Consider the following 20,454-nt stretch of genomic DNA (forward strand, 5'->3'; position numbering starts at 1 on the left):
AGTGGCCGAGGTGGCAGCAGCTTGTTTTAAGGAGACAAGCACTTTCTGAGCACACGAGTGCCCACAGGAGTGCTGATCTGCGCTGTGAAAAGTCTGCTTGTCTTGGAATTAATCTTGTTCCCTAGAGGCAAACCACAGAGACCTCTATATTCTCTCCTCTCCGCCAGCTCCTGGGAATCCATCTCAGCACTATCCAGCTTGGATCCACAGTCAGTTATATGTTTAGGAGGAAAAACTATTTAATAATGAGACTTTGCATTTTGACAGCATTTTAACTTATGATGAACTCAGAAAGGAAGCTTTTTTACATCTAATTTATTTCTCAGCTCTCATGCAACAGCCCTAACAAAATTATTATCTCTTCTTTACAGAACAGAAACCAACACACAAAACTTAATAACTGTTAGGAGGGCAATAAGATACTGGGAAGTCAAGGCTAAAAGTCAAATTTCTTCCAGGTCAGTACATGAGCCTCCAAGTGGATGTCTCATGGCACCAGCACTTTTAAGGAAGAGATTCTTGAGGTTCTGGGTTTCCTCGCTTCCCTTTGCCAACCTCTGGTTAGAAATGTGTGTATCTCTATGTGTCAGGGGTTGTGCAAAGGCGATAAGCTGGATGAGAAGAGGAAGATGATTGGTTGAAAGTTAATTTCTCACCTAACAGGTAAGTGACTTGCCAAGGTGACAGTCTGAGTATCCAGAGCCGAGGTCTCCTGACTGTGAATGCAGCGCTTTGGCTACTGCTTCTGCTGCCAACATCACGTTTAGGAGTGTTTCTGGGTGTACTCCTTGTTTGGCCTCTTCACTTCCACCCTCGTCCCCACAGGACCACGATTAACCTAGTTCCCCAACAGAAGTCCAAATTATTCATTCATTTCTTCACATTTGCCGTATGTGATTTTTTCCCAAATGGCGTTGATTTTACTACCCCAATGTTCTCCGCAAAGGAACGGTAAACATTTTTCTGGTCAAATTTTTTTTGGTTTACATCGTCTTTTATTTTATTATAGTCCATAAATATATATAAATTAAATCATTAAAGAATTCATAGTCTCCAAAGTTCAGGAACCTACTACTGTACTTTGCTCTGTCATGTCAAATATTAAAACATGAGAAGTAAAACTGCCAACTTAATAAATATTCCATTTGAAGCTGAAATTGAGTAGAATAAATGAAGTACTTTCAGAAATCTCAAGTAAGGAATTAACAGGCTAGAGGCTAGATCTTGACAGGGTTTGATTATCACTTGGATTATTCTTATTACTCATTTCTTTATTTATATGTCTGAACGGAATGCAGATTCTTCCTTTGGTGGGTATAATAGAGCTTTTAACAGAAAGGACACTTCCATTCATTCTGTGTAACTCTGGACATTTATCTTGTTGTAAAATGCTCGTCTCTCATGTCTTGAGCCTCTTACTGAGCAGTGAATGTTTATCTGTGCACAATCCATTTCTTTTTCGGCTGGGATTTTCTTTCGGGTCCGGGCTGCCGTCACTGAGCAATTCCGAGTGGGCTTCCTCAGGCATCTGCAAGACAGACACAGGAACTCCAGCAGGCAGCCCGCCTCTAACCCGCCCAGCCTCCAGCCTCCGCAGGGCTGACTCCACAGGCCGACAGGCAACAGGGCACGCGGGAGAACACAACACAACACAGCACTGCAATGCCCGTTGCTCCTCCCTAACCCTGATTACTACTATTTTCCCCAGACATATGAAATATGATGTCAACCTAAAATCTGGGACTGCAAGCCAAAATTTCAGAAACGCGTGCTAACTTCAAAGTGGGATTTCTGGTGGGGAACTCCTTTTTTTGTAAGCTCCTTTTCTTCCTTCTTCTTCCTTTTTTTTTTTTTTTCTTGTAATATTTACTTAGTTATTTATTTGGCTGCGCCGGCATGTGGGATATTCGTTGCAGCATGCGAACTCTTAGCTGCGGCATGTGGGATCTAGTTCCCTGACCAAGTCCCTGTAAGCTCCTTTTCAATGCTTGCTTGGTCCTGACAGCTGTGATTCTGTCCCAGACTCAATAAGCCACTCTCAGGCATCAGAGAGGCACGGATTTCTAGCATTGGTTTGTGTTTGCACCAAGAGACAGAAGCGTCCCGTTAGCAAATCACTTGCTCTCTCACTCAAAGGGCCTCATGTTTTTCACTCAGGAAAAGGACTTTGCTGACTACACTGGTTGTGCAGGCGGTCTTGAGTGATCCTTTATGCATCGAAGTCATAAACGAATAACTAATTATGCAAAAAAGCCTCTCAAGTTTTTGCCTTTCTGTTTCCCGACCGAGGGAGCTCTTTCTCACACCCTGGGCAGCTCAGGGAGAGAATGGGGAAGCCCTCTGCTGGAAGCACATCAAATGCGGAAACTAGGCCACTCCACGCCAGATGGTTCCCAGGCCCCGCCGCCAGTCGAAGTTTCTACTTTAGTTCACTTGAGGACCAAACGCTGACATTTGGAGCCACACTGCTGATGCTTTTGCTGATTAAAGAGTGGTGTGTGGGACTTTGAGTCAGTGTCAGGCATCCCTCAGACAAACAGGAAGGAGCTTAGGACATTTTTTATCTCTCTCTATATTTTGAAGGCCCTCTTTGCAAGCCTGAGGGTTTTTTTTTTTGACTTTTTCTGGTGGGGGAGGTGGCAGAGTATAGGAATGATCCTGTAAGAATGGTTCTTTGGCTTTATTCTTGTCAAGTGGTAAGGCACTTGCCTTAATTGTGCACTCAAAAGTGCAACAGTAAGCCAACTCTAGCAAAGGTGGGTTTTATTCTAGAGGTCATTGTACAATTTTTTTAAATTTGCACTCCTTTTTCTTAAATTCCCCCAATTTTAAACTTTTGCCCTAAATATTAAGTAACTGACTCTTACCTTGGTTCTGCATGGAGTATTCTCAGAGATCACACTCTCAGTTTTGGCTCCAAAGGCTTCTTCTAAACCTATGTCAAGGAAGTTACAACGGACAAGACAGAAGAACATCAAAGTCCTTAAAAAAAAACACCCCATTTTGGTAACTATAGGGACACCCTTAAAGAAAACTAGAGAGGTACATGTTTTTAAAAAGTGTCACTGTTAAAATAGCTGCTTTTAAACTTTTATTGTAGCATTTCATCATTACAAGTGGCACTGAGCTTATGTTAGCTCTGCCTTGTTCACTTTGTTAAAAAAGAATTCTTTAGCCGCACCACTAAAAATGCTCAAGCTCTGAGCTGAATTTTAAGTAATAGTGACAGATTTGCCCCAACCTATAGTCTCTTCCACCTGTCCCTTCAAGGCACCAAAGGAATCAGGACTGTTGGCCAAGTTTGGGTGTCTTTTGGTCCAAAGACAGTGACCGTATTACAAATAACTTGGGGCTGACTCTCAACTTTCCAAATAGTAATGATCTATTTTGTATGCTGTACTGATTCCTGGCTTAGCCTTATCCCAACCCCAAGAGGCTGAGAGGGAGCAGAGAAGTAGAATCTTAAAAATATAACTAAAAGCTCTAACATTTGACAGTGCTTTATGTTTTTCAATATGGTTTTACATTGTTACCTTACTTGTTAATCTCAATTTATGCTCATAACAGAAAAATAAATTAACCTAATTATTTAATAGAGGTAAACAAAAGATGAATTCCTATGACAGGCTATAATTCTGAATGACAAACATAAGTCTTCAAAAATTAAATTGTAATAAGTGAAATACAAAGTCAAATGATAACTATATAACTATATTAACCTATAGCCTATATATATTTTTTTTTTAAAGATTTTTTGATATGGACCATTTTTAAAGTCTTTATTGAATTTGTTACAATATTCCTTCTGTTTTATGTTTTGGTTTTTTGGCCCCGAGCCATGTGGGATCTTAACTCCCTGACCAGGGATCGAACCTGTACCACCTGCATTGGAAGGCGAAGTCTTAACCACTAGACTGCCAGGGAAGTCTCTAGCTTATAATTTTTATTAACAGCATTTCCCATATTTTCATGGTACAAAGCTCAAAGACTCTTACACTGCAGCATCTGTGGTGCATGGTACAATGAAGACATGCAATTATTTTTAAAAAGTGAAAATAAATGATAATATAAGTGTATACAATCATTTCCACCCTTCTTCACTTCTGCCAGTGCAAGGTGCACTGTCATGTCTGATCAGAGTGTGGGTGAGGGCATCTTATTTAAAGATCTGTGGACAGACCTGTTAGAATCTCATCGAGCTGGTCCACCATAAACTTGGCATCTTCTTCAGTGAAGCACATAGGTGGTTTTATTTTAAGCACATTTCTATGAGGTCCATCGGCACTGAGAAGCACTCGCTTTTCTTTCATCCTAATGAGTGCAGGAAATACATGTGAGTGCATACAAGTGACAACTAAGATTATTTCAGAATGATGTGAACAGAGAGCACTTTCATATTCACATGCAAGAAGCCCACATTTGTAATTGCACGAGTCTTAAAATTTTCTCATTTGGAGAGATGAGAGGAAGTAAAAAAAAGCATTCAAGCCAAGATACCAAACGAGTGAGGGGTGTGCTTACTTGTAGATGATGTGCTGAGCTTCGGCTGTGGCGGGGGTCCTTTCCTGATGGTCCTTCACTAAGTCAATTCCAATAAAAAGGCCAACACCCCTGAGGGAGGTAGAGAAAGGGAACTTGACACACTTTATTAAGCACTGCATTGTCACAAAAAATTAACGCTGTCCTAAAACTTCAGTTTGATTTGAAGCTGAATGTGATTTTCTTTAAAGGGTAGTTGTTATTAGTTCTAATTAATCCAAGATACCAATCTAGTGTCCACAGGACTTCCTAGTTTTTGAATCAAGTCAGTTTTTGTCATCCAGTTTTTCTTTCTTCTCTTAATTGTAAAAGAAAAAAAAAAGGCTTAAAAACAAACTTGTCATGCTATTTAGCTTCTCAGGACATCAACTATGACAAATCTTTAATCTTTACATATATATATGAAAATGTTTTCATATAGATATGAAAAATAGTGTTTTCTTGGATGTCATTTTTAATATTTTTAATAGATCATTTAGAGTTACCTTAAGTTCCTTCTTTTCATCTTTTGCCTGCTGAAATTATCCTGGCTTAATTTTTTTCAAAAAAGTATAAAAATCAGGAAAGATATATACTCAAAAGTTAACAGTGATGATATCTGGGTTCTGGATGAAAAATGAGTTTTGTTTTTGTTTTTTCAGTGTTTCTAGATCTGGTTTTGTGTTAACTTATTTTAAATTTATATGATAAAATATAACAAATTTTCATTTGGACAAATGAATAACTGCATGACAACTTTATGATAAATATACCTGATATCTCCTATCAAAGTATGTTTAGCCTTCTGCTTATTCAGTAACTTGGTGAGATAATTCCCTACTCTTGTGGCATTTCCTTGAAGGTCTTCATTTTCAATTACATCCAGGACGGCCAAACCAACAGCAGAAGATACTGGATTTCCTCCATACTGTGGAAAAAAGATAAATGAGAAAATAGAATAGTTGAATTTGTGGTATTGCTTCATCTATGAGAAATTTGGCTCATACATAAGCAAGTAAAGATATAATTTCAATAAAAATTTCCCTTGTGATATTAGTTTCTTAGATTTAGAATATAACATGATTCTATTCATTTAAGATTGAGAATAAAATTCTAAATTATATATAACTGCAAAACTGGTATGAAGGATTATTGGGGAATTTATAAGTTCATCCAAACCAAAAACAGACATTGTGTTGGGAATAAAGGATTTCAGAGTGTGGTTTAGTTAGGGGGATGTGGGTTTCAGTGCTTGAATATCTGTGTGAAAAAAGCTAAGCAATGACATTTTCTCCAAATAATTTATGTTCTTAGATTTGACTCTAACTTTTAGCTGTAACAAGTCCTATTATACATACTGCACAAACTATAATAATCTTTCCAAACTTAAAGCTTATAAGTCTTAGGGGTAAAATCAAGGAAATAAAATTTCCCAAAGATAGAAATTTAGTTAGTATCTTCTATGACAGCCCTGTAACATTTATAGTAGTGAATCATCTAAGTGAAGTGTTTTGGGAATTTAAATGTGATGCAAAACAAAAAAGATCATATTATCTGTTAATGAAATATCATAACCTCTAGAGTTTAGCAGGGCAGCCATCTGTCACTGGAACAATTAATAGAAACATTTTAGGAAGGGGAAAGATACACAAGAAAAAAATACAAGGAGGATTGTGTCAGAATGAAATATGGTTAGATCAAAGTTTGGCTAGGGTCCTGGCGTGGTTAGCTGGCAACAGTGAGATTTATTCTTTATTACATTGGAAAGAAACATAAGAACATGCATTATTTTTCCCTCTTAGCATTAAAGTGGGGAGGTCTAAATTTACCGTATTGAAATATTCCATCCCAGAGCTGCTGAAGGCTTCTGCAATTTCTTTGGTTGTTACCACGCATGCCACTGGGTGGCCATTGCCCATTGGTTTTCCCATTGTGACGATGTCTGGAACAAAATCTTCACCAAACATTTGGAAACTCCAGAAATGTGTCCCAACTCGGCCAAAGCCTACTTGAACTTCATCAGCTATAAACACACCTCCTGCTCTGTGTACATATCTGAAAAGCAAAAGGGCAGCCTGATGCCTTCAGGTCACCGAGAGTCCCCAAACCCTCCCATAAGAAACAGATTATTGAAAACTTAAAAAAATGTTGTTAACCTGAAGTCTATAATCTTTGTTAAAAACATTTCAGTGTTCAAATCCCCAATGACATCTATGTGATGTCATTGACTTTGAAACATAATCACATAATTTCCAGATTAGATATATTCTATATTGTTTGGGTTTGTGCTGCTTAAAGTGAGCTCTACTGCAGTATTTTAATAGGGAAGAAAAAGAAGTGAACAAGAAGTAGTGTTCAGCAGGTTTAATCTTCAAATTTTTACTAATTAGTAAAACTTGGACACCAACTAATCAGAGAAGATGCCAGGTGGGTAGTGCGAGCACAGCTCTGGAGGCCGCCCTGCTGGACCATGTGTAAACCCTTTATTTGCTGGATCTTGGGAAGGTGGAGGAGTTCCAGGAGTCCTGGGTGGCAGGCACTCCCAGGTGGCTATTTACCAGCTAGTCTGGAAGTATTTCAATATCTTAACAACCAGGATGGCCCTACAGAATTGTCACAGTGCCTTCAGTTTGACCAAGGATGCCCAAGTACATACTCTGCCACTTTCTGGAAGCAGCCTGCTGGAGGAATTATTTGTCCGCCACAACTCTGCATGGATTCAGCAATAAAGGCAGCAATCTATACAAGAGAAGATGGGGTCAAAGTCCATTAGGTCCTCCTCCCGTTACCCCCTAAAAAAAGAGGACTTCTTACAGAGCAGGTGACTTAAAAAATGGTTGGGAATGGACCCATGGCAAGAGACAAATTGGCCATTTGATTAAAAAGATGTCCACGCTGGAAATGCAAGAGTTCTGAAGCATTAGTTTCTGAAATTTTAGGGTACCAATGAAACCACCACGAGAAAATGGTGGAGAGGGTGCCTTCCATTTCTCCATTATTAATTTAAATGCAGTGTTTTCATTAGGAACAACTGAATAAGACTGATGTTTTGATCAGTCTTTAATATGAACCTCTAAAAATTTACCCAGGTTCCAAATGCATCGCTGGGGTGCCTGTTTGCTCAGCTTGGTAAATTAGGACTGCCCGAGCCTGGAATTTGCACTAAGGAGATGAGAGGTGGTCACGAACCTTAGTTATTGTGCTATATTTCTGGTTCTTGCCCTGAACCAGGCTTACAACTTAACAAAATTAGGCAGCTCACGAAGGAACTAAAGAGGACGTGTTCTAGAGGCTAAGAAAGGAGAAGTAAAAACAGGTAACACTAAATTAAGAGAAAGCATAGAAATAGCATGAGATAAGAAGTCAAGCAATCAACTATACTTCAATTAAGAAAAAAAAGGGGAGAACTAAGGATCTAGTCCAGACTACCTCTTTTAAGATATGAAAAACGAATGGGAAGAAAAAGAAGAAATAGTTAAGAAAGGCAAATGACTTTCCAGTCATTAAGATAAAAATACTTGAACTGGAAAACACACAGGCTTCATTTTTATCTCAATTAAAAAGTTTTTTTATTGCCATGTTGATGCCATAAGCCAATTGAAAGGCAAAGCATGTGTCAAATCACATTAAAACTCCATGTAAGTAACCCCTGAAGGGGCTGAGAATTACCGTTAAGCTGAAGACAGTAGGGTGAAGACTGAGAAAATGGAAACTCTTTTTTCCTACTTGGGAGGATTCTTGTTTGTTTTAGAAGTGCAGACCCAAAAGGGAAGAACATTTTCCTGCCTTGTCTTACGCAGGCTCTTTGGCTTCAGGAAAGTTGAACCAGTTGTAGGGAAGAGCCAAGGCTCCCCGGGTCCAGGAGTCTGCAGTGGCCTCAAGGCCCCAGGGCCACCCTGCCTCTTCCTTCCCTTCACCTTATATTAGCCCCTCGTGCTACTCTCAGTTGGAATGTTCTGTCCGTGGGCTATCACCTTTCTTAATTTTCTCCTCCTATCACTTTGGACCAGAGTCTGCATCCCAGTGGGAAGGTCAGAATTAGACCACCAGTTCTGAAACAGGTATAGTAATTACATTTCCAGGATAAATAAAAATAGTCTTAGAGGCATGACTATAATAATGTACTTTTTGAAATATGAACTAAGTAAAAACGTAACCAGAGAAGAACAGAAAGGGATTTGAGATCTAATCCTTTCCCACCTCTCCAACGTATCAAAATGATTTCAATCTATTTTATAAAAGATATTAAAGTGTTTCCAAAGCTATAAATACAAACCTTCCTTCCACTGTTATGAGCTTCGTCAATAATTTTCTTCACTTCATCGGCATAAGCACTGGCCGGGTCTGTATGGTCTTCTCTGTATTTTCCTCTGTAAGTATCTGGAGCTGGTGCCTGAAAACATCAAAAGATAACAGTTTCTCATGATTTGTCTCCTGGACAAATGAGCTTTTAAGAAAGGGCCTTTCCCTCCAGGAGTATAATATTGTAGAAAGGTGACTCGTGGATTTAAGTGACTCTAGGTTCTTTTGCTCTTTTTCCTTAACATTTCTGAATTCTGTGAGACTTGAAATCTTTGCATTCTGAACAGGAGCTTGGATTTGCTCCTAGGCCCTTAGAAGTCAAGATTGCATCCCTAGTCACATAAGGGGCAAATTCAAACAACAAGTGTGATTATGTTATTTGAAAATTTCAATGAATGGAAACTGTATTAACAATTCTATATTGAAAATAAACCAACACTTACCAACTATATAGCAAACTGTAATCATTCAGAAAACTAGAGTGCCTTAGCGTTAATTTCAGATCTTAAAATTTTGAAAGAATGTATTAATGATTCTCTTAAAAACGTCTACTGATCCTTAATTAAGCCAAATGAGTTTTACTGTTTCAACAGCTTGCTTTCTTTATTTTCTTTACTAAATGATATTTATTTTACTTAATAAATTTACATAATAATTTAGCATAGAGTAATTTTAAGACAGTCATACACACTTGATGCAACTCCGAGTTTCAAATAGGCCTCAGCGATAGAAAAAGTAATTTAAACATCAAGGGGCAAGAAAAATAAAATGAGAGCTGTGAATAAGAGCTATCACTACCACTATACTAATTTGTATGGTACTCATCAATGGATTTTAAACCACATCTTGTCATTAACTAGCTCTCTGTCTTTAGCAAACAGATCTTTGCTAAAGATCTGTAACTGCTCTAGATCTTAGTTTCCTTTTTCATGGTTTCATTTCAATGCAAGGATTGGACTGGGTTATCACTGGGCACTCTTCCAGTAGAAACATTCTGATTCTTGGATTCCAAGATACTTACCACATGCACAAATTCTTTCTTGACATCTTTGCCCTTTTGAAATTTATATGGACTGATCTCAATTAAAGATGATAGGTGACCGTGGTAAGCACTGAAAAGAAAAAGGCCGGTAAGTAAAATCACTCAAAGAAGGACGCTTTTCTAGTATATGAAAAATAGTACGGCACATCATCCAGGGAGAATCTCAACATTGGTGCCAGATTTAACTATATGGAATCTAATTTTTCATGGTAGGACTGGCCATTAATTTGTCCCACTCTCCTGATTCAGGTAATAAAACACATAGAAAGCCAAGTACGTATCCTCACAGATAGTTACTTTTTAGCAGGAAAAAACTTAATTTCTTTGGATTGTATTAGCTCTGCTAAATTAGATTATCTAAATGTAAAACATTAATTTCTATAGCTTCATGAGAAATTTCAGATGTATGTATTCTTTAAATGTATTTGATAGTTACATTCTAGTAAATTTTAAAAACAACTTTATATCACAGAATGGGCTGCGTTTCTGTCTGGGATGGTTTCAAAGGGATATCCAATTGCTCAAATGAAAGTTGGTAAGGAACAGGAGGTCTTTTCAAAAAGAACTAAGATTAAGAGGTAATCAAGTGGCTACGAAATTCCTTTCTTTCACTTAAAATACAGATGGCTATGATATTCCCTTTTATGTTTCTTGCCCAGAGATATATAATTGGGAGGCCTGGAAAAGAAATTATAAAAGGCCCATGAATAGATAAAGCAAAGAGGGAGGACGTCCCCTACCGTAGATTAAGACATGCTACAAAACCATAGTAATGAAATTAATATGGTATTGGCATAAGAACAAAGTCACGACTGGGACAGAAGTGAGCTCAGAGACACAGCCATACGTAAATGGTAACACAGCGGCCTCTTGGTGGAGTCAATACGAGGAGTAGTTATAGAGGTAGTAGAAGAAAATAAAGAAGAGCATCTTTGTGATCTGAGGGGTGGGGATGGGTGTGTTTTGGGGGGAGAGATATTAACAAAACTTAGAAAACCAAACCATAGGATGAAAATGTCAACTATTTGATTTAATCAAATTTTTGAATGTTGGACGATACCATGGACAAAGTTAAAAGACAGATGATAGATTGGGAAAAAACATTTGAAATGTCTCAAACTAAAAGAGATTAATGTGCAAAATGGTGGTTCTTAAGTCTATCTGCATATTAGCATCACTTGGGAAACTTTAAAATCTATACCGTTTCCTGGAATCCACCTCTAGAGATTCTCTCTCTCTCTCTCTTTTTAATTTTTTTGGCTGAGCCGTGCTGCATGCAGGATCTTAGTTCCCTGACCAGGAATCAAACCAGCATCCCCTGTGTTGAGAACTCAGAGTCTTAACCACTGGACTGCCAGAGAAGTCCCTAGAGATTCACTTTAACTGGTCTGGAGTGGGACCTGGGCACTGGCATTAAAAAAAGAAAATTTCCCCAGGTAATTCTAAAACACAGTCAAGGCTGAGATCCTCTCATCTAAACTATGCATGCAACCACAAAAGCAAGGATGGGAATCCCAACAGAAAAATGGGCAAAGAATATAAACAGGTAATTCTCAGAAAGGAAGTCACAAATGCATAGTAGGCATATGAAGAGATACTCAAACTCATAATTAGAAATTGCAAATAAAAACAACATTGATAGGGACTTCCCTGGTGGCACAGTGGTTGAGAGTCTGCCTGCCGGTGTGGCGAACACGGGTTCAATCCCTGGTCTGGGAGGATCCCACACGCCGCAGAGCAACTAGGCCCATGCACCACAACTACTGAGCCTGTGCTCCAGAGCCCAAGCCACAATTACTGAAGCCCGCGTGCCTAGAGCCCGTGCTCCGCAACAAAGAGAAGCCACCGCAATGAGAAGCCCTCGCACTGCAGTGGGAAGTGGTCCCCACTTGCTGCAACTGGAGAGGGCCTGGGCGCAGCCAAGAATAAATAAATAAATAAATAAATAAATAAATAAATAAATAAATAAATAAATAAATAAGTAAATTTATGAAAAGGGAAAAAAAAATCCTGAAAATTAAAAAAAAAAAAAACAACCTTGATATCATTTTATACCTATTAGACGGCAAATATTAAGAAGAAAAAAAGAAGGTAGGATATTCTTAGTTTTTGGTGAGGATACGTGAAAATGGGACATTTCATGCACTGGGTAGAGTGTGCAACCACTTTGGAGACTGATCTGGCAGGATTTGGTCAAATCAACAATGTTTACCGTACCCTGTACCCCTATGGCCTAGCAGTCTTGTTTCTGGGTGCTTTATCCTCAAGAAATTCTCAGAAAGGTCCATAAAGGCACATGTATAAGGGCACTCATTGCAGTGTTGCTTGTGGTAGCTGGGAGTAAAGGACAGTCAGTATCTATTCTGTGGTAGGCAGGCAGAATCATGCCTTCCCTCCCTAAAGATGCCCATGTCCTAATCCTCAGAACCTAAGAATGTTACATGGTAAAGGGGACCTTGCAGACGTGATTAAATTAAGGATCATGAAATGGAGCAATAATCCTGGAGGGTCAAATGTTATCACAAGAACTTTTATAAGGGAAAGAAGGCAGCGGGAGGATGGTGGTCAGAGACAGATGAGGTGATGTGAGGATGGAAGCAGAGGCTGAAGTGATGTAACGTCTGGCTCTGAAGATGAAGGAGGGGACCACAAGCCAAGGAATGCAGGCAGCCTCTAGAAGGTGGAGGCAAGGAAACAGATTCTTCCCTAGTGTCTTCAGAAGGAGTGCAGCCCTGTTGAACCTTGATTTTAGCCCAGTGAGACCCGTTTTGGACATCTGACCTCTAGAACTATAAGAGAATAAATTTATGTTGCTTAAGCCACTATGTGTATGATAATGTGCTATAGCAACAATAGAAAATGAATACACCAACCAACACATAAAACAAGAGAAGCCTACAGAAGGGTAAGAAATGAGGTGCATGTTCAATTCAACCCTTTGTGTCTGAGATTAGTGGGGTGGAGAGGTAGAAAAAAATTTTAAATCTCACTGAAGATGGAAGTTATCAAATTTCTTGTTTAAAATATAATGAATTCATTTTTGAGAAGTAAAACTAAATAGTGACTATTAAACATCACAAATTAATGAGAAAGAACTATTTTTACTTGGCTATTTGTTGTCTTTAAAATTTGCTCTAGGGAATTCCCTGGCGGTCCAGTGGTTAGGACTCCACACTCTCACTGCCAAGGGCCCGGGTTCAATCCCTGGTCGAGGAACTAAGATCCCACGAGCCGCATGGTGTGGCCAAAAAAGAAAAAAATATATGCTCTAAATTGTTATCTTTTAAATTAATTACGTGAATAATCACAATCGTGACATGAATGCTTGGATTTTTAAGAAATTATATTTTTATTCTGAAAAAGATGGAGTTACACACACATTGCAGTGGCTCAATTAACAGTTAAATGTGTGAAAAGTAAACCCTGATTCATGTAAAGCCCATGAGACCATGACCACAGCATCCAAAAGAGCTTCCAAGTACTTGGAAGGAATTAAGTGTCCTTCAGGCCTGAGCTGGCCTTGAAACCTATACGTAATAAAAAAAAAATCCTTGTGCCATACATCCAGCCTCCCCCATACATGCTTATGGTATTAGTATGGAGAGGATCAATATAATTTTGTCTCTGAAGGCGTTTCCTGCTTAGAATTCTTGTATTCAAGACTTACTGGTCAAGAGTGATCACGTCTTGGTGGCCTCTGAACTGCCGAGCCAGGCGTAAGGCTAAGTCATTGGCTTCAGATCTATTAAGAGAGCAGAGAGAGAAGGGACAATGTGACATAAGCCCTTTTAAAATTCTTTCAAACCATTATTTACAAAGTTGAGGATTCCAAAGCCTGTTTAACTTCGAGATTATTCTTTGTACTACTCCAGGTTCTGTCACCTCCAGTCTTTGGTGACACTGCTCTCTCTCTAAGGCTAATCACTCTTTGACAGTATAGGATTCTTCAGAAGTGAAAGTCAAATATTATATTTAATTTATTGAAGGCAAGAATGCCTTAGAACAACAAATTAGATCCTAAAATGTCCTAATTCTTTACAAAGAAAAAAGAAAAATCTTCTGGTTATAAACCAATCTTCTGGTTATTTGATTTTAAGGTATCTCATTGAAAAGAGAAAAGTGAATCACAGAATCATAATGGAACATTCACAGGATTTCTAATAGTTTTAATTCATATGTACATATATATCATTTTAAATTTATCCTGTATAGACAGATTTCCTCCCAATATAACATTGTACAGGTGAGCTTTTCTCCTGTCATTAAACATGTATTTTCAAAAACATACTTTTTAATGTCTGCATAATATTCCATAGAATGGACATATCTATTCACTTGAATTGACTCATTCCTCCTTTGTGTTTGTGTTGGGGAAATGCTTATTACCTAAGGAAACAGATCAATCAAAAATCTTGTAAAACTTATATAACTTGTTTAGTAGAGTTCTTTCTTTGCCAAAATTCCTCATTCATGCTTTGAAAGAAGTATCTAGGTTCATCTAGATTCTTTAGCTACTTACTCTATTGCCCAGAGAAGTGGGTGCCATTTGACTAGTTAGGGTTTCTCACATGAACACCAGACTTGAATATTTTTGCCAATATTTTGTTACAACCCAAGTATCTATCCTTTAGGGATACTTAAGGGTATGCTTTCCCCATCTTTCACCAAGGAAGCTGTGGTAATAAAAAGCTGAGTGGCATGCACTTGTTAATCATGGGACTGTTGTTATAGGCTGTGTCAGGAGTCCTGGAACATGCTGTCAGGTATCTTATCTACCAAGGGCTGGTGGGCCAAAGCAAAAGAACGAGAATGGTCAGGTCCCCCATGTGGGGTCATTAGTAAACGGCAAGAATCTCAGGAAACCATTTTAGATATTTGTACTCCACCAGCAATCAAACAGAAAAGAGAGGAAACAAAGAGATTGGTGGGAATGGGGATGGGTGGAAAACCTCAGAACATACCCTGAATTTGTAAAATAGCAAACAGAGAGTTTGTCCGGCAGGGTTGCTGACAGGCGCTTGGCATACTCAACAATGTTGTCGTGGAGGAATCGAGAATTTGTATTTAGTAGTCCCATCTGTTTCTGGGCAGCTTTGACCACTTCTGGGTGGCAGTGTCCCACTAAAATTTAGAAGACAAAAGCCCCCAAAATGAGTTACAAATCTAAATGCCTGGGAAGTGAGGGGCATTCTGAAGCAAGCAAAAAAAAAAAGGTTGCTCCTGTTCCTCTCCCACATTTTGTTCTAGCTTTTCCCCGCCTAGGACTACTGGCCCTGTTCAGCCGAGGAACTGCAGCCACTGCAATTCCTGGGACAAATATCAACGGTGCCAAGTCTGCTTTACTCCAGAAACGTATCCCTCAAGGCACGACAAAGACAGCACATTACCATGGGCAACGTTGTTGATGCAATCCAAGTACTGTTCACCTTTCTCGTCAAACATGTACTGCCCCTGGGCTCGCACTATTTTGATGGGATCCGCAGCAAAGAAAACTTTGCAGGAGGGCCTAGAAATAATGAAAGGAAACACATTGGTCTGGTAGGACTGCTCAGTGTTTTTCCTTCTCAATGAAGGTCACAATCAGTGGAAAATTACAATTACGTAAAAGAAAGGGAAAACACAACCTGGGTGACATACTTTTTTGTTCATTTCATTTTAGCCTGGAACCTTTTACCTTAATCCCCCATCCGTGACACTGCTCACATTTCTTATGCTTGTTATATTAAATTTGCCATGATCTGACAACTCTATTTAGAGGCACATGGATCAACTCTGACAGCTCTAATTACACAAACCAATAACTAATTTGCCTTTGAGAAATTTTGTTCAACCAGGAAAAAAAACAAACTTTTTTTTTTTTTTGAGCCTTCCTATGTGTCAGGAACTGACAGCTATTACAAATATTATCTCATTTGATCCTCCCAACAATGAGTTATTATCATTCTCATTTTTATAGTTGAGGAAACAGACACCAAAAAATTAAGAAGCTTGCTTCAAGGTTACACAGCCAGTGAGAAAACCAGAATTTGAAAGTAGACTGTCTTGATCGTAACTAGATTTATCATGGTGAACATTTTGAAATGTACAGAAATATTGAATCACTATGTTGTGTAATAGTTACTAACATAGTGTTGTAGGTCAATTATACTTCAAAAATAACCTCAGAAAAACTCATACCAGGGATATAATTTATATGTACAACATGATAAAGATAATTAACACTGCTGTATGTTATACACGAAAGTTGTTAAGAAAGCAAATCCTAAGAGTTCTCATCACAAGGTAAAAAAATTTTTTTTCTATTTCTTTAATTTTGTATCAATATGAGATGGATATTCACTAAACTTATTGGGATAATAATTTCATGATGTAAGTCAAATCATTATGCTGTGCAACTCAAACTTATACAGTGCTGTATGTCAATTATATATCAATAAAATTGGAAGAAAAAAAAAAAAAGGTAGACTGTCTTATGCCATAGCCCAAAACAGGGCTTGCTTGCTAATCTAATCTCTCCCTCTAGTCTAATTTGTAGAGAAATGAATAGCACTAAAAGCTAAATACAGATAACTTAGTGTTAAATACTACGCAGGAGATTTTACAGATCATTTTCATGTCTTTTGATTGTTATTTGTCCTGCATCAAATGGATTTCCCTTTCTTAAATAATAAAGTCCAATTATTATTCTAACCCTTTAACCCACTCTTTTCAGCATAATAAAAAGTCATCCATATTTTTGGTTATTTGGATGGCTGTCTGGAGTACAGATTTTAGCAACATAGAAACATCACAAAGATTTCTGAACTTGGTTCTATGGACATTTAGAAACTAAAACAAAATATTATTTTTATTTTGGTGATTTTGCATGCACAAAAAATACCACATGCATTGGAGGTAGTTTAGAGGGTAATTAGATACATATTAATTAAATGGATATGCAACTGTTTAGAAAGTATTGTGATTATTGTGAATAGGTAATTAAATTTTAAAATTGCCTAAGATTAGCATCATCAGCTAAAATGAAACTAATATTTAATGAGAATTCCTTCTTGGTTCAAATTCAGCTGTTAGTTTATACCTACAAGTTAAAATCCAGAAAAACCCTTCGTTATGAATGCGGGCTGAAAACTTCGGACTTCACCTTGCCTCCTTGTTAATGTACTTCCCACCTTCTCACTCAGACTTCAGGTAAAATTCTTTCTCAGTCATTCCATGGCTACCATTCCTCCTTTCACAGCATTTGTTCTGCTCACGTCAGAAATCATTAGGTTTTCATTGGAATCTAACTGTATAGGATTGAAAACTAACAGAAAGGAGTGCTGATTAGAAAAAGGGAAGGAGGTGATCCGGTGATGAGGTATCTGACCATTTTGACCCTATTGCGGGGGTTGAGAGAGATTTAACTAGTCTCCTAAACCACCTAGAAACCTCCTGGGTTGAGATCAGATCAAATCTCAAATCAGATCACAAGGTAACTTGACACTACTAGCACCAGAGCCCAGGTCTGACTTAAGGTTCGGTCCTGTACGCTCACCAAGTCGTCTATAACACGAGTAAAACAAAAGTAGACCGGAGAAAACACTGCATCTTTAAATTGTAATGAGGGCACAGCTGGGGAGACCAAGGTGAGTAAGTGGCATCTTACTCTTAAGAAAGTGGTTTCAAAGTTTTTTTACTGGCTGGATTAACCTTTTACTTCTTAACCAAGCGTGCAAGAAGAAAAAGTTCACTTTAAACAAAAGTTGTCATAATGAGTTTTCATAGCCATCGTCAAAAATATTTCGGAGTTCAGTGTCCTAAAGCTTTCGAGGTGGTGGGAGCGGCGGAGAGCTGCCCGTCTCCCTCCCAGAGCCCATCCCTGGAATGGTGTTCTACTTCAGTGGCTCTCAACCTTCACGGTCACTTCCCCCAGCCGGCCGGCCGGCAGCCCTCACCCCCTCGGCGGGCTGCAGAGCGCGGGGACCGCTCTGGAGCCGGCCGGCCGGCAGCCCTCACCCCCTCGGCGGGCTGCAGAGCGCGGGGACCGCTCTGGAGCCGGCTGGTCGGGAGCCCCCGTGGGCGGAGGCGAGGCGGGGCGCTCCGGGCGGGCGGCGGCGCGCGTGCGCAGGTGCGGCGGGCGGGTGGCAGTCCCGCACGGCGCCGGCAGCCGCCCGCTCGCCCGCTGCCTGCCCCGCTGCGGCTCTCCGCCCCCCGCGCCGGTGATTCCCCCTCTCTGCGCCTCTCCTCGGGGCTGGGGAGCGCTCACGCGATGTGCTTCCTCCGCAGCGCCAGGGTGTCTTGCTTGCTGTATAGCTCGCACATGGTGGCGGGGTGCCGGGCGCTCCCAGGGGGTCTCCCCTCTCCGGTCCGTTCGCCTCCGTCGCGAGCCCGCGGGACTGTCTCAGCGGTGGCCCTTTTCTCCCGTTCTCCCCCGTTGGGTCCCCTTGCCCCGGGCGTCGGAGGTCAAAGGCGGCACCAACTAGGCAGGGTCATCTCCCTTTTAAGTCTTGCCCAGCCTTTGCCCTTCGCCAAGCCCCACCCTCACCCTCCTCCTCCGCCGGGTGCCTGCCTGGCAAGTCGCTGGACTAGCCACTCAGTCGCCACCCACCCCAGCCCCCCGCCCCGAGTCTAACTGGCTCCTGGTCCTGCCCTGCTGCCCACTTCGCCTCCCCACCCGTTACTTCTACTAACTCGCCTTTTATTTCCTTAAATTTGCCTTGCCATGGCCTTTCTTCCTCCTCTGCCTGTGAATTCCCTCCTTCCCACTTTCTCTCTCTCCCTTTTCTTTCTCTCTTTCTTTTTCTTTCTTTCTTTCTTCCCTCCTTTCTTCCTTCCTTCCTTTCCTTTCTTTCTCTCTTTCTTCCTTCCTTTCTTTCTCTCTTTCTTTCTTTCTTTTTTTCTTTCTTTCTTCTTTCCTTCCTCCCTCCCTCCCTCCCTCCCTTCCTTCCTTCCCTCTTTCTTTCTCCCATTATTTTCTTGTAAACATTCAAAGAGAGGCTCTCTCTGGAGACATCAGAAGGTTCATCTCCATTCTCATTTTGAGCATATTCCGATACCATAATCTACTCAACAAAAGTAACAAGTCTTATGCCCTAAGGATAAATAACAGGGCCTCAGCCTGTTATTTGTTGGGAGGGATAATACATACCGTGTTTCAGACATCTGCTTTAACAATAATAGCACTTTTAATTTCTCTGAAACTATACAGATTACAAAACATTCACTTGACTTATCTGGTTCAGTCGTCAAAACAACCCTGTGGGAGATGAGCCTGAGTTACCATCCCCTTTAACATATGGGAACAGTGATTACAGATCTACCTGATGGTGAACTTGGAATTCATTCCTAGGTTTCTTGACTTCTTTAAGATGATCTTCTCACACTGATCAAATTTGAAGTTAAGTATGTGGACAGAAGGAAACCTAATTAACTATAACATTAAATCATAAATTATTTGATGAAGTAGAGATCATCTGATTTAACCCCTCTGTTTTGTAGATAAGAACAGCTAGGTACAGGAAAGGTAAAATCTTGCTCAGGGTCACGCAACTACTTAGCCATAGAGTTTAGATGAGATCATTTCATTCCTTGTGTTTTGAAAAACAGCAGAGAAAGCCTGATTTACCCATAAGAACACACTTGGTAAATGTTTGTAACTGACCTTTCTTTTGAATAAAGTTGTTTTTGATAATATTAATGCCCTGCAGGAGTAGTAGAATAACATTGCCTAAGACAGGTTGAGAAATGGAGTTCTATGACGAACAGTGTGTTAAGAATTCTAACTGTTATCAGTGAAGGGCAGAAGGCACTTAGGAAACTTGCAACAAATCCCAATCATGTAACCTTGGTCTAGTTCCATACTTGAAAGAAGTGTACACCTACTCTCAAACCACCTAGACCTGGTGAAGTCATATATACTCATGCTCCCTCCGTAAACCTCCATGGTCCCTTGTTATTTCCAGTGCTTTAAAGTATGTTCTTTAAATAATGCTGGACTAAGGGTCTTGGGTTCTTGAGCTGGTTCTTCCATAAACTAGCTGGGTTTCTTGATCTTTTGGAGGCCAAACTTCTTTAAAATGTTCAAATTTTGTGTTAAAAAGAAACCCCAATCATTCTCTGACTAAAAGCATTATAAGGAGGGCTAAAAAGAGATCATGACTGTGGAATGAGTGTCAGGATTATTAAGATCTCATTGCTCTTGTCTTCTTTGTTCTTTTATTATTTTTTAACCAGACCTTTCAGTAGGGTTGACTACTCCTTTCTCCTTGAAACGCTTCCCCTTTTGATTTCTTGACATGACCACACTTTCTTGATTTTCTTCTTTCTTCTTCACTCAACATTCTCAACATTTAACTTGGTATCTCTGCGAGTAGGATCCTAGGCTTTTCCTTTTCTCTTGCACTCTTTCCCAAGGCAACCCAGAAATAATTCCCTTGGATTCAGAACCCATCAAGATGCCAAAATTACACCTCCACCGAGATTTCTCTTCTCAGTTCCAGATTCTCATCTCCACTTCCTTTCTTGACATCTCCACTGTGAGGTTTTGTAGACACCTCAGACCTAACGAGTCCAAAATGGAAGCTTTGAACCCACTCCCAGAACTACGGCCTCCA

The 20,454-nt window shown here is 39.7% G+C and overlaps 1 protein-coding gene across 1 annotated transcript; it reads right to left on the minus strand.

The window, feature by feature from the left end:
* Positions 1–327: 327 nt before the first annotated feature.
* ETNPPL (ethanolamine-phosphate phospho-lyase) lies at positions 328–18,322 on the minus strand. Its single transcript, XM_068543290.1, has 13 exons — positions 18,108–18,322; positions 15,250–15,368; positions 14,824–14,983; positions 13,530–13,604; positions 9,842–9,932; positions 8,795–8,911; positions 7,175–7,257; positions 6,348–6,573; positions 5,292–5,446; positions 4,522–4,611; positions 4,181–4,311; positions 2,868–2,935; positions 328–1,528 (listed from the first exon to the last, which is right to left on the minus strand). The coding sequence occupies exons 1-13, from the start codon at positions 18,161–18,163 to the stop codon at positions 1,400–1,402; spliced, it is 1,500 nt and encodes a 499-aa protein (XP_068399391.1). The 5' UTR covers positions 18,164–18,322; the 3' UTR covers positions 328–1,399.
* Between the last annotated feature and the right edge of the window lie 2,132 nt (positions 18,323–20,454).

This window comes from Eschrichtius robustus, chromosome 4 (genome assembly GCF_028021215.1).
Source record: "Eschrichtius robustus isolate mEscRob2 chromosome 4, mEscRob2.pri, whole genome shotgun sequence".
Lineage (NCBI taxonomy): Eukaryota > Metazoa > Chordata > Mammalia > Artiodactyla > Eschrichtiidae > Eschrichtius > Eschrichtius robustus.

Excerpts from the sequence above, each read along its gene's own strand:
- ETNPPL (XM_068543290.1), bottom strand. The coding sequence starts at position 18,163 with ATGTGCGAGCTATACAGCAAGCAAGACACCCTGGCGCTGCGGAGGAAG. Across the intron at positions 14,984-15,249 it reads CATCAACAACGTTGCCCATG|TGGGACACTGCCACCCAGAA; the intron begins GTAATGTGCTGT and ends TCTAAATTTTAG. Across the intron at positions 9,933-13,529 it reads GACGTGATCACTCTTGACCA|TGCTTACCACGGTCACCTAT; the intron begins GTAAGTCTTGAA and ends TTTTCTTTTCAG.